A 15,163-nucleotide genomic window follows, 5' to 3' on the forward strand; every position below is an offset into this window, starting at 1 on the left:
TAGCTAGCAAATACGAACTGCAATAATCATCAAATAAGAACAATGAAAACCATTTCAACAAAGAAAACCAATTCTTGAAAATAACAGTAGATGGCAGCAGTTTTTCTCTAAATATACTATATACATAGTTTCACATTTGCAGAGACTGTGAAGAAAGTTTTCTTTTCATTGTGCTATCAAACACCTGCTTTTCCTTTATCAGGTCTGTACAGGAACTCTGACTGTTTTCTCTTCTTCTTCTATTGTAGTTAGTGTTCATCACAATGCAATACCGTTCCAACCTCCATCCCTTGGCTAAGGACATATTCCTCTCCTGCTCATATTTTTGCCAAAATTTTAGCCAAACCTTTTTTAGGCCTAGACACAATGAGGAAGGGTTAAAACTTTTTCAGGCTTTTGATACTAGACTATTGTGCCAGAAGCCTGTGGACACCTAGATATCACATCCCTCCAAATTGTTGGGAGCGATTCAATAAAGCATTTGCAACACTTTTCTGGCAGCATGATCCCTTTAGAACGTCCCATGCCTACTTCATGAAAGACTTGCCACAGTTTCGTTAAGAGTTCTTACACATGCAACATTTAGTTCTTACTTCTACCACGTTCATAATGGGTTGCTATTGCTGTGACAAATTCAAAAATAATTATTTCCAGTTCATAGATAAGGAAATTGAAGGCAATTAAAGCCAACTCTATATCAGGGTAAAGAGACAAGCCCTAATGCTCACAGTGGGGTTTCAGTGTGTATACATCTTGGCATGTGCCACCCCCTTACTGATTGCTAGGATGCTGTCAGCTACACAGTGTCACCAGTTGCTAGGATGCTGACAGCTACACAGTGTCCCCAGTTGCTAGGATGCTGACAGCTACACAGTGTCCCCAGTTGCTAGGATGCTGTCATCTATATATATTGGGATCCTGTAGGCTACATAGTGTCACCAGTTGCTAGGATGCTGTTGTCTACACAGTGTCATTAGTTGTTGGAATGCTATCAGCTGCACAGTGCCACCAGTTGCTAGGATGCTGTTGTCTACACAGTGTCATCAGTTGTTGGAATGCTATCAGGTACACAGTGCCACCAGTTGCTAGGATGCTGTCAGCTACACAGGGTTACTAGGTACTAGGATGCTGTCCGCTACACAGTGTAACCAGTTGCTAGGATGCTGTCAGCTACACGGTGTCACTAGTTGCTAGGATGCTGTCAGCTACACAGTGTCACCAGTTGCCCTAGCAGTCCTAATGCAGTCAGCAACATAGTGTCACCAGTTGCTAGGATGCTGTCGTCCACACAGTGACATTAGTTGTTGGGATGCTATCAGCTACACAGTGGGGTTTACTTACTAAAATTGGAGCATGAAAATCTGTTGCAGCTCTGCATAGAAACCATTCAGCTTCCAGGTTGTATTGCCAAAGCTTAATTGAAGAACCTGAAGTTAGAAGCTGTTTGGTTACTATGAGCAGCGGCACCAGATTCTGAGTGCATTAGTTTTTGTAAATCTACCCCAGTATCACTTGTTGCAAGGGCAAGGTGACTATGTTCCTACATGTAGTGGGACCATGGAAAATGAACCTGGCTACCCTCTAACTGGAAGCTGGATCATAGCAGAACAAAAAAGGAATATGGAGATTCAGATGCGAATGAGTGCATAAAGATACCTTTCTGAGTTAAGAATACATAATAGAATATCATTTTTTAGACCAGAGTTTGGTGTGACTTTGGGCTCTGACAACTGTCATCGTTCCATTGTCCAATGACATTGCTTCAATGGCCAGTAAGGACACTGTCATTGAGCAGAAGAATGGCAGTTGGTACAGGAAAAGCCAGGCCACAGTAATAAAGTTAAACCAATATCATAGATGCATGCTATAAAGGCTTTTCTGTCTTGTAAAGTAAATACTGTATGGTGTATATTGTAGGCAGAACTTTTAAAATATGTAGTACAGGTTCACGTTAAGGTCAGGGCCGATCCTAGGTGGGTGCTCACTGCCGCTGTGTTTCCTGCTCAAGTCCCTCCCCCCTCCTCCTGTCAGAGAAGGAGAGCAGCCGGAGATGAGATCGGAGGCGGAGCAGCTGGTCTCTGTGTGGAGAGAGACCAGCCGTGCAGTGACGTAGCTGGGGGGGGGGGTCCGTGTCTGATTCATGTTCTTCTCCTCTCTGTGTCTCTTACTCCTGCCTGCTGTGAACTGTTCTCCATCCGGGTGTTTTTATGTACTCTAATGGGGGGGTCTGCACTAATGGAGGGGGGTCTGTCCTGGGGGTCTGTGCTAATGGAGGGGGGGTCTGTTTTGGGGGGGTCTGTACTAATGGGGGGGTCAGTCCTGGGGGGGTCTGTACTAAAGGATGTGGGGGTCTGTACTAATGGGGGGTCTGTACTAATTGGGGGGGTCTGTACTAATGGAGGGGGGTCTGCACGAATGGAGGGGGGTTTGTCCTGGGGGGTCTGGAATAATGGAGGTGGAGGTCTGTCCTGGGGGGTCTGTGCTAATGGAGGTGGGTTTGTCCTGGGGGGGTCTGTATTAATGGGGGGGTCTGTCCTGGGGGGGTCTGTACTAATGGAGGGGGGGTCTGTACTAATGGAGGGTGGTTTGTCCTGGGGGGGTCTGTACTAATAGAGGGGGAGGTCTGTCCTGGGGGGGTCTGTACTAATGAAGGGGGTGGTTGGTCCTGGGGGGGTCTGTACTAATGGAGGGGGGTGGTTTGTCCTGGGAGGTCTGTACTAATGGTGGGGGGGTCTGTCCTGGGGGGTCTGTACTAATGGGGGGGTTTCTGGGGGTTCTGTACTGATGGAGGGGGGTCTGTACTGAGGAAGGTCTGTACTGAGGGAGGGGTTTATACTTAGTGCGAGTTCTGCACTCATGGAGGAGGGTCTATACTTAGTGGAGGGGGGTCTGTACTGAGGGGTGACTATAGTTGGTGGAAGGGGGGGTGATCCCAACCCTAGTGATGCCGCTGCAGCTGCAGGCTCTTCTTTCCCCCCTCCCTCTCCCTCCCTCTCCTCGGTGCTGTACTAGTGAGCAGCGCTTGCCAGCACAGCTGCCCATTCTATTTCTTCCCCCGCCTTCATATCAGCCAGGGAAGAAATAGAATAGAAAAAAGAAGCAGAGAAGAGGATTGTGGGACATATAGTCCCGAGGACTGGCAGCCCCACTGTAACACGGAAACTGCAGCCCACTCAGCATGCTCAGCTGAATGGGAGAGAGAGAGAGAGACAGGATCCAGGAAAGCTTTCAGGGAAGTACACCCAGAACTCCAGAGGGAGAGGACAGTGCTGAAAGAGCACCATCAGAGAGAGAACCCAGCTGCCCTGCACCACCAGAGGGAAAGCCACTCAGCCTAGCACCATCCCTGGCAGAGAAAGGAATGGAGTCATTGCAGGAATACAGATCTGGATGCTATCCAGCGGAGTCACCATGGGCAATTCAGCGTGAGCTGACTCCTGATCAGAGGAACCGTTGCTGTATCGCTGGGTCAGGTGAGAGGGCCGATCGGCCATCATCTACTAACGTCCATAGGAACTGCAGTCTCTGACCATCTCCTGTACTATGTCTGCAGTCTCTGACCATCTCCTATACTATGTCTGCAGTCTCTGATCATCTCCTATACTATGTCTGCAGTCTCTGATCATCTCCTGTACTATGTCTGCAGTCTCTGACCATCTCTTGTACTATGTCTGAAGTCTCTGACCATCTCCTGTACTATGTATGAAGTCTCTGACCATCTCCTGTATTATATCTGCAGTCTCTGACCATCTCCTGTACTATGTCTGCAGTCTCTGACCATCTCCTGTATTATGATTGCAGTCTCTGACCGTCTCTTGTATCATGTCTGCAGTCTCTGACCGTCTCCTGTACTATGTCTGGGGGCTCTTTCTAACAGACTCTCTAACAGAAGCCCTCCCTGTGTGCATCAGAGAGACTCCCCTCCAGGTCTCATTAGTGTACGCTCTTCCTGTATTTTCTTTATTGTTAAAAGATCATGGGAGGATCCCAGGGTAACGAAGACCTCTTAGGGGAGCATCTCTGTGTTTGAGTCGTTGCCATAGAAAAATTTGTAAAGGGGAGGAGTTGGTAAGATGACCACACCCATGTGGGGGCACCAGAAATATTTCTGCACCCAGGCGTCTGTGACTCTAGGATAAGCCCTGGTTAAGGTTATTGTGGTTCCTGTAGGAGGAAAGGATTATGAAGGTTCCTTATGATACATGGGAAACATTCTGCCCATAGGCTGCACATGCTTTGTGCAAACACCTAGTAACCAACCTGGGAGATAATTTTGACTTTAGCCTCCTCCTTCTGCAGAACCAGGCTCTGCTCTTCCAGCATCTCAGACATATATCTGGCAGCTATTCCCACTTGAGACACCACACTGGCCAGGGTCTGGGTGACTAGAGACATGGTGTTCTCCAGAGCCTTGCGCTTGTCAGGAGCCTGCGGAGAAGCCAAGGACAGCTCTTCAAAGGATCAATAATTTTTAAAGAATAAAATTTTGAGAGCATTTTTAAAGACACACTAGTAAAGGTTCAGGAACTTAGATGAAGAACAGATATCTGAGACAAATGAATACCTTGCTGCAATACTAATAATTTCTTAAACAATAATAGATACTTGGCAGAATGATCAAACAGGGTGCTGTATTTTGCAGTTTACTAAACAGGTGCAAAGTTAGAAACGATAATGCAAAACAGGTTCAGAATAGCAAAAGCATGCATACACTAAAAAATAATGAAAACAAGTTAATGATGGTAAAGAACATGGACTCTTCAACGCAATGTGTAGGTGGCTTAATTAGGGTAACATTTGGCTGTATAATACATTCTTTATAACAGGGGTCTCCAAACTATGACTTGAAATGCAGTCTTCTTCAAGATTTTATGTGGCTCACAGCTAGGGTTAGTTGTTTCTCATAAAGAATAACAAACAGGTCTTTAGGTCAGCCTATGATCTCTGATTATCCCCAGCTTCCACAATCCCACTTTCGGTCTCTAGCACAGATTCCCTTTGGCTGCACTGTCATTGTGCTGTTGTTAGTTGCTTGAACTGCTGACATCCTAACAACCAATCACGTGCTTTCACCGAGCATACACAAGAGGATGCAGTGATGTTGCTATGGGGGTGCGGATGGCACCTGGGTGGGAGTGGGTGACACCATGCTTTACTGCACCAGGTGACACCAACCCTAGTGACGCCACTGGGAGGATGGCGATGTTGCAAGTGTAGACTCTGATGTAAGCGAGGGGCTCTCATGAGGACCCTGATGTAAGGGTGAAGCCGGAGGACACAGGAAAGGGCACCACACTTGAACTGCAATACTCTGGTAGCAGTCAGGGAAAGGATGTCCACATTAGATGGGTCTTTCGGAGAAGCTGATTGCTATGAGGCTCAGGCCCTGCTGGCCACATCTTGGTTGTGACAGTGAAGGACATCTCACCTGGCTGCTCATCAGGTGTGGCCTCTCTGGGCTTCCAATGAAGGAAAGCTGAGGAATTTTAACTCCTTGGGCATGGGCATGTCCAGGATCCCAAGGAGCTGTGGAAATTGGGGTTAAAAGATGCAGCCAGTTGACTATCATCTTTTTTTCTTGTTTTCCTGCTATGAATGGAATTTTACTGATATTAATGGAGTTAAAAGGGCCTGCCACCTGCATCTGAACATGGTAAGTAAATGGGCACTATGCTACATAACTACCTACACTAAACCCATTTGTTACATGAACTCTTATCACTTAACCATCCCCATAATTATTCATCACCACTTAACCACCAAAGTGACCACTTTACACCCACTTAACAGCCACCAACTATAATCCTACACTTAAACTAAAACAGGTCTGTAAAACTTAGGCCCCTTTCACACGGACGTCATCCGTTCAGTCATGTTTTTTTCCAAGGAAAAAAAAGATTCAGTTTACTTCAGTTTGCACATCCATTTTCGGTTCAGTTCAGTTTACCTTAGTTTATATCAGTTCAGTTTCATGAGTTCAGTTCAGTTTACATCAGTTCACGGATGGCATCTCAACCCCTAAACCAAGCCTCTTACTCTAATGCCCCGTACACATGAGCGGAAATTCCGCCAGCAAAAGTCCGATGAGAGCTTTTGGTCCAAAATGCAACCGTGTGTATGCTCCATCAGATTTTTGCTGGCGGAGTTTCAGCCAGCAAAAGATTGAGAGCATGTTCTCGATTTTTCGGTTGGAAGAAGTTCCGATCTTAAATTCCGATCATCTGTACCAATTCCAACGTGCAAAATTCCTACGCATGCTCAGAAACAATTTGACGCATGCTCGGAAACATTGAACTTCATTTTCTCGGCTCGTGGTGTTGTACGTCACCGCGTTCTTGGCGGTCGAAAGTTCAGCGAACTTTTGTGTGACCGTGTGTATGCAAGCCAAGCTTGAGCGGAATTCCGTCCGAATTCCGTCGAAAAAACCATCCAAGATTTTTCCGATGGAAATTCCACTCGTGTGTACGTGGCATTAGGCTACCTTAACACATAACCCTTACAGCTAACTTCTAACCTTAACAGGTAACCTCCCCTAATCATAAGACTTATGCTGGCCATACACTATACGAAAAATCGTTCAAACCCATTTTCGAAAAACCAATATTCAGCCGTGAGAGCAAACGATAGTGCTATTGTGTAATGACTGATAAATCGTTTAGTGGACATAAATTAATACATTTTTTGTTGTTTTTTTCACATATATTTAGTGCAAACAATTTGGATGGGAAAAACATTAACCTTTCAATTTATTGTTCATTCGGCACAAAATTTACAAACTTGTCCTCCAAGCAGGCTTGCTCCTGAGTCGCTGCTCTGCGTATCCATTCAGACACAGAGCCAAGGCTCAGCCCCACCCCTCTCTCTTCTCATTGGCACACTGACTGTGACTGAAAGCAATGATTCAATGAGCCAATGAGTAGGCAGAGTCCCCTGAGAGCCAAAGCTCTCATGCACATTGCTGGATCGCGATGGGGCTCAGGAAAGTATTTGGGGGGGCTGCACACAAGATGTATAGAATGCATGTAGGTAAAAAAACTCAAGCTTTTAGAACCACTTTAAATTTTTCCTAAAACAGCCCTCCTGCATCAAAATCAAGATCCCTATGTCACAAGATGAGAGTGCGCCTTTCCAATTTGTAAGATTTCAGCCCGACTGGACAACAATTATCATCCTGTCTGCAGGTAGCAGCAGATAACAATGGCCAATCCTTCCCTGGACAACAGGTGACTGGTTGGGCTTTTTTTTAATGTCCAATCATTCATTTTCCTTGAGAAAAGGCCTGCCTGCGATGTGCCTAACCACTCTTCACCACTACACAGATATGCATGTGTAAATGAAGGCAAAGAGGGTAGCACAGTGGCTTAGTGATTAACACTTTTGCCTGGCAGCTCTAGAGTTGTCAGTTTGAATTTCAACCCCAACGAGTACCAGGCGGAGCCTAGCAGAGCAGACATGCATTGTTAGAGCTCCACACCGCTGAGGAGAGAAGAGAAGGACAAAGCGGAGCCTGCAGACTCAAAAGGTATCCATTTGAACCTTTTTGCCCCAGGGAACAAACTGTGAAAGTTTGGGCAGGAAATATGGTACTGGGAGGAAACCGTGGCAGAAATAAAAATCACCTCACAAAGAGCTCACAGGCACTCACTGCAGCTGAAGCAGCTCCAGTCACCTCACAAGATACAGCATCAGGGCGCTCTCACAGACAGAAAATGTCACAGCAAGACTCTCCATTTGAGTCAGATACAGAACAAATCCTCTCACAAACTTCTCCACAAGCCTCCTCAGTATCCCCAGTAATATTATTACAATTTGAAAAGATGCTTCATAAGGCTTTAAAACAAACCTCAGACCAAATAACAAAAAGCCTAACCAAAGAAATAAGAGAGCTGGGAAACCGCACCGCAGCCTTAGAAATAAAAATGGATGAAATTGAAATTACAACCCAAGAAAATATAACAGAATTGGAACAATTAAAAAAAGAGAATTTAATACTTCAAACTAAGCTCGAAGATTACGAAAATAGAGCCAGACGTTCAAACTTGCGCATAAGGGGAATACCTGAAACTGTGACAGACCTGCAATCTACTATTACTGCTCTATTACAAGAACTAAAGCCAGATATCCCTATTGAACGTTTAGAACTGGACAGAGTACACAGAGCCCTCACAGCCAAAAAGAAAGATGGACCCCCACGTGATATAATCACAAAATTTCATTATTACAGAACAAAAGAACAAATACTAATTGCTGCAAGAGAAAAAAAGGAACTTAATTTTCAAGGACACAATTATCAAATTTTTGCTGACCTATCCCAACTTACTATTACTAAAAGACGATCCATGAAACCCCAACTAATGGAACTGCAACGCCACAACATTATGTATCAATGGGGCTTCCCCTTTTCAGTCAGATTTAACTACCAAGGTACAGTTTACAGAAGCAGATCAGCAGATGAACTACAACAAACCCTTTTAAAATTAAATCTGACAGAACCCACAAGCAGCAACACTCCCACACGCAGAAGAATGGCATCATCTTCACCTTCAGGCAGCACCCAGAAAATGTCAGAACAAAATGGGAATCATCATTCTCACAAAAGAGGCCGTTATGCCACATCATCCATGGACCAAGAAGATTCAATGGACTGACATCCTAATTCCTGATATCTCTTCATTTATTATACTAAGAGATGGTTCTCTATAAAAAAAACCTATATTTATAACTGAATGTAACTGCATTCTGATAGTCACACACTGTGTGGTATCATGTTACATTCCAGTTATATTTCTTATTACTTCTGATTCATATAGCCTTAGAATATATAAGTGAAATAAGGAAATTCTTGTTCAGTTATATATTATCAGGTAATAACAATAGATTTATTACTTTTTAGGACAAATATATTCAATAATCCAGAAGTAATGGAAGCTTTCTTTTCTTAAAACAAATATATTATTACCTAACTAGTTCCTAGAATTATGTTTTTGTTTATTCTAATCTGAAGCAATACAACCTCTATTTTATGAGTTAACATATCTAAACAGTTACATATGAATAAAATATGTAATTGTTTACTCTAAAAGGGTTAAAATCCCAAAATAATTCAAACTATCTTCATCAATACCAAAGTTAATAACAGTACCTTTCTAACTGAATTATTTAGCCTAGGGCAAGACTAACCATATACAACCACCCTGGAATAAATAATTTCAACAAAAACTATATTCTGCACTCCAATTAATGAAACATCATTTTGATGTCTTTTGACATAGCACTTCTCTCCTGTAAGCGGAAGATCCGTGTACCCCCATTAGCCCTCCTCATTCTCCCAACCATATTATGTGGGAGTGTGACGAAGGCACTTATTCCCCTGAGAGAGATATTTATTCTCTTTCACGGGTAAATTGTGATTACTTGCAAAAAATAATTTATACAATGTATCATCTAATCTCATATGTTTTTTGTTTACTCTTTACTCCAGAATTCACTGGTTTCTTTTCTATCTATTCATCTCTTCAGTCCACACAGGTTGATCTGCGCAGTCAGCTCTGCATAACAAAAAGTAAGTCAAAACTATTTGATCTATTGCCATGGCACCACTGAATATACTTTCCCTGAATGTTCAGGGAATAAATGTCCCTCAAAAAAGGACCAAAGCCTTCCGTACTTTCCATAACAAGAAGGCTCACATAGTATGCCTCCAAGAAACACACTTCATCAAAGATTCTACTCCAAAATATATTTCTCCTTTTTATCAACAAATTTACACGGCTTCTGCCTGTACCAAGCAAAGGGGAACTCTAATTGCATTTCACCGATCCACACCATTCACCTTATCATCAGAAATTAAAGACCCAGAAGGTAGATACCTGATACTCATGGGTTATATAATGGATACAGCAATCACAGTGATTTCCTACTACGCTCCTAACAAACAACCTACACCATTCCTCTCACATATATTACAAGTGATTAATACACACAAAATAGGAACAGTGATAATGTGTGGGGATTCGAACCAGGTCCTCCTCCCATTTCTAGATAAATCACCTTTTACACCATCCAAAATAACCTCTAGATTACCTTTTTCTCAACTTCTTTCCAAATACAATCTGGTAGATTCATGGAGAGAAAGTAACCCAATGAAAAAGAAATTCACTTATTTCTCGCACCCTCATCAAACCTTCACCAGAATAGATCATATTTTTCTAACAATAGGAATGATACCAGAAATTATTGCATCAGATATAATTCCGATTCCGTAGTCTGATCATAATGCAGTATAAACTACTATAGCCTCAGCCATACCAAAAGCGCATGACCCAACGTGGTACTTACCGGACATAATGCTCAAACACCCACTACATCAGATGGTCATTGAACAAGCTTTAAAGGAATACATATCAATTAATAATACAACAGATATTTCCCCAATAACACTGTGGGAAGCTCATAAGCCTGTCTTGCGTGGTACAATACAAAGACAAATGGCACTATTTAAACGGGAACGCAAAAATCTAGCAAAAAAACTAGAACTCAATTTTAATGCAGCCTACATATCATTTCAAGATAATCCATCTCAGAGTACAAAATCTCATCTGGAAAAATCTAGATTGGAATACGATCTATTTCTCACTGAGTCAGTTGATAAATCCCTCAAACGCTCCAAACACAATTTCTACATGAATACAAACAAACCAGGTACATATTTGGCTCGGGCATTAAATTCAACTAACAAATCTTTCAAACCAATACGTTTGAAATTATCAAAAAATGTTTACACTTGTAATCCAGTTAAAATAGTCCATAAATTTCACTCACATCTCGCAACTTTATACAAGACAAACAATGAATTTAATCCTACAGAGGCTGAATCCTTCTTCTCAAAAATAACCTTACCTGAGTTATCTCACAATCAAAAAAGCAGTTTGGATGAGCCTATAACTATAGATGAAGTTGCTAACGCCATAAAAGACCTAAAACTTAACAAAAGACCAGGCCCAGGCGGCTACTCGGCTTTATACTATAAAACATTCTCAGAAATACTCTCTCCCATTCTCACTGAAACTTTTAACAAACTTCTAGATGGACATTCTTTTCGGCAAGAAACACTAATGGCAATTGTTTGTATGATCCCAAAACCCCTTTCTGATGATACTTCCTGTGTGAATTATCGGCCTATCTCTCTGTTAAACCTCGATATTAAATTATTAGCAAAAATAATAGCAAAACGCCTCAATAGCATAATAGGAAAATTAATACATAGAGATCAAGTAGGCTTCATGCCAAATAGACAGGCAGGCGATAATATACGCAGGGCAGTGTTATTGGCACATATTGCTAAAAAACGGAAAATCCCTTTATGTTTTCTATCTCTCGATATTAAGAGGGCATTTGACACAGTATCCTGGCAATATATGCAATATTCATTACAAAAATGGGGTTTTGGACCCCACTTTTTAACATGGATCAAAGCATTATATAATAAACCCAAAGCTATATAAAATATGCTGGATACAAATCTGAAGCCTTTAATATCGAAAGAGGTACCCGACAGGGTTGCCCATTATCTCCCTTATTATTTGCCCTTATACTCGAACCCATGGCCCAATACATCAGAACAAACCAAACTATAACTGGCATTGAAGTAGGAGGTATTACACACAAATTATGTATATTTGCAGACGATATATTACTTTTTCTATCATCACCACAGGTCTCTGGTCCTAACTTAATACCAGCTCTTGATGGATTTGCAGCCCTATCCGGCCTTATGATTAATCCTAAGAAATGCCTAGTGCTTAATATTTCACTCACAAACATGGAATTGATCCCGGCTAGGGCTGCACTCCCATTCACATGGGCAGAAAAATCAATCCCATATCTTGGAATTCATTTAACAGCATCTCATTCTGACTTATTCTCAACCAATTATCCTCCTGTATTAAGACAGATTACAAATCTAATAAAACAATGGTCGCAACTTCCTTTATCCTGGATAGGGAAGATTAATGCAATCAAAATGACTATTCTACCCAAATTGCTTTATCTATTCAGAGTCCTCCCTATTCCAATTCCTTCCTATTTTTTGAGAATAGTACAAAAAAGAGCAACTTCGTTTATATGGGGCTCTTCTAAACCACGTATACCTATACACACACTACATCTTCCCAAAAATAAAGGAGGCCTGGGATACCCTAATTTTACTAACTACTACAGAGCAGCACATTTGGCCAGTCTGTCCAAATACCATGCAAAACAGGAAATCCCATTATGGGTATTTATAGAGGCTTCAGAAAATGACCCTCTATTAATATCAAATTTATTATGGCTTGATCCTAAAGACCGCTTTAAAATTCATAATCCCATAACTAAACACTTCTTATCTCTCTGGGATAAACTAAAAACCAAATATCAGTTACAATCTCCACACAATCCTCTCCTTTCTTTTATCAGAAATCCGGCCTTTTATCCGGCATGGATCTACCCAAATTCTTTTAAAGCTTGGACAACATCAGGCATTCAGACACTAAATGACTTCATAGCATCTAAATCATTCCTTTCATTCCCATCGCTTAGAGAAAAATATGATCTACCAAACTCTGAGATATTCAGATATCTCCAAATCAAAAATTTCTATACACCATTCCTAAAGGGGGATACACCATTATCCCAATTATCCATTTTTGAATCAATCTGTACAAAAGATCCATTTGCTAAAGGTACAATTTCATCACTTTATAATCAATTATATGGAGTAGCAAATCTTAATAGACCCTCTTACGTTCAGAGGTGGGAGGAGGACCTGGGACGAACTTTAGAAGACACGGACTGGTCTAACATATGGCTCACATCTAAGTCATCCTCACCCAACATCTTAGAACTGGAGACAAATTATAAAGTCCTAACTCGCTGGTACCTTGTACCCGCTAGAGTGGCAAAATATTTACCTAATACCTCAGCTCTTTGTTTTCGAGGATGCCCAGAAATAGGCACATATGTACACATATGGTGGACGTGCCCAGTAATCCAAACCTTCTGGAAGGAAGTCTTCGTGATTGCATCTAAAATATTTAAAAAAATAATACAACCAGATCCATATTTAACTTTACTTAATCTAAAACCGGAATGGTTAACACTCTCTCAATTCAAACTTATGATCCAACTAATAACGGCTGCAAAACAAACAGTGGCCAAGGCATGGAAATCTCCTACATTGGTACTAGCAGAAACAATTCAGAGAATGAATAATACAATGTCCCATGCTAAGATGGTAGCCATCGATCAAAATCAAATTCCAAAATTTGAAAAACTTTGGCATCCTTGGATAAAACAACAGTTCCTGTCAAACTTCAATGACTCTGTCCTGTTGCCATGGTAACAGATTAAATGATTTACAGAGACACCCATTCTAAGGCTTCAAAGAGAACTAAAAAGAATAATAAACTGACGAGCGGGACAACCTTGTGGACCATACCTCTACCTTTCAACCCTTTTTCTTCTTTCTCTTTCCTTTTCTCCACCTTACGATTAAAGCTCATTATCAGAATTTATTAGACCTATATACACTCTACTTGTAAACAATATGTATAGTAGGTATAAATCATTTAAATACGTACAAAAGTAACTAAGGAAATGATATATATCTTTAATTTAGATTTACGTGAACCCAACGTTTAATATTTGAAATTTCATGATATTTACCTATATAAACCCTGCTGTAAAACAATGAGCTTACTTTATAGATCCTTGTAAACTTACTTTATGTATCTTTATAACATTGTATACTCAATAAACTTCTTTTGACAAGGAATTTCAACCCCAACACTACCTACATAGAGTTTGCATGCTCTCCCTGTTCTTGTGTTGTTTTTTTCTGTTTATCCTGGTTTTCTCCCGCACTCCGAAGCTTAATTGGTCTTATTCCCCGTACAGATGATCGGACTTTCCGACAACAAAACCGTGGATTTTTTTTCGAAGGTTGTTGGCTCCAACTTGTCTTGCATACACACGGTCACACAAATGTTGGCCAACAATTACGAACGTAGTGACGTACAAGACATACAACGAGCCGATAAAAAGGAAGTTCAATAGTCGTGATATCTCCATTACGAACTATAATTTTACAAGACCGAACGCTTCCAGCTCGTATTTGATTCTGAGCATGCATGGACTTTTGTGCGACGGACTTGTGTACACACGATAGGAAAGTCTGACAACAAAAATTTGTTGGCGGAAAATTTGAGAACCTGCTAGCCAACAGTTGTTGGCGGAAAGTCCAACAACAAATGTTCCATGGAGCATACACACGGTAGAACTTTCCGCCAACAAACTCACATCCAACATTTGTTGTCGCGAAATCCGATCGTGTGTATGGGGCATTAGTGTATGTATGCATGTGTGTCAGGAACCCTCGATTGTAAGCTTCTTAAGGGTAGGGGCTGATGTGAATGTAATATATAAACTGTGTGTATTGTGTATATACAGTATCTCACAAAAGTGAGTACACCCCTCACATTTTTGTAAATATTTTATTCTGTCTTTTCATGTGACAACACTGAAGAAATGACACTTTGCTACAATGTAAAGTAGTGAGTGTACAGCTTGTATAACAGTGTAAATTTGTTGTCCCCTCAAAATAATTCAACACACAGCCATTAATGTCTAAACCGCTGACAACAAAAGTGAATACACCTCTAAGTGAAAATGTCCAAATTGGGCCCAAAGTGTCAATATTTTGTGTGGCAACCATAATTTTTCTGCACTGCCTTAACCCTCTTGGGCATGGAGTTCACCAGAGCTTCACAGGTTGCCACTGGAGTCCTCTTCCACTGCTCCATGACGACATCACTTTGCTGGTGGATGTTAGAGACCTTGCGCTTCTTCACCTTCCATTTGAGGATGCCCCCCAGATGCTCAATAGGGTTTAGGTCTGGAGACATGCTTAGCCAGTCCATCACCTTTACCCTCAGCTTCCTTAGCAAGGCAGCAGTCATCTTGGAGGTGTGTTTGGGGTCGTTATCATGTTGGAATACTGCCCAGTCTCCGAAGAGAAGGGATCATGCTCTGCTTCAGTATGTCACAGTACATGTTGGCATTCATGGTTCCCTCAATGAACTGTAGTTTCCCAGTGCCGGCAGCACTCATGCAGCCCCAGACCATG

The 15,163-nt window shown here is 41.7% G+C and overlaps 1 protein-coding gene across 2 annotated transcripts in view; it reads right to left on the bottom strand.

Moving 5' to 3' along the window:
- The window catches only part of ABI3 (ABI family member 3), a 109,018-nt gene that overhangs the window by 84,924 nt on the left and 8,931 nt on the right, over positions 1-15,163 (bottom strand). For both annotated transcript variants that reach the window (XM_073607817.1, XM_073607816.1), the window contains exon 2: positions 4,261-4,428. In XM_073607817.1, coding sequence (XP_073463918.1) covers positions 4,261-4,428 — 168 coding nt within the window. The remainder of the gene's footprint in view (positions 1-4,260; positions 4,429-15,163) is intronic.

Source organism: Aquarana catesbeiana, linkage group LG12 (genome assembly GCF_042186555.1).
Source record: "Aquarana catesbeiana isolate 2022-GZ linkage group LG12, ASM4218655v1, whole genome shotgun sequence".
Lineage (NCBI taxonomy): Eukaryota > Metazoa > Chordata > Amphibia > Anura > Ranidae > Aquarana > Aquarana catesbeiana.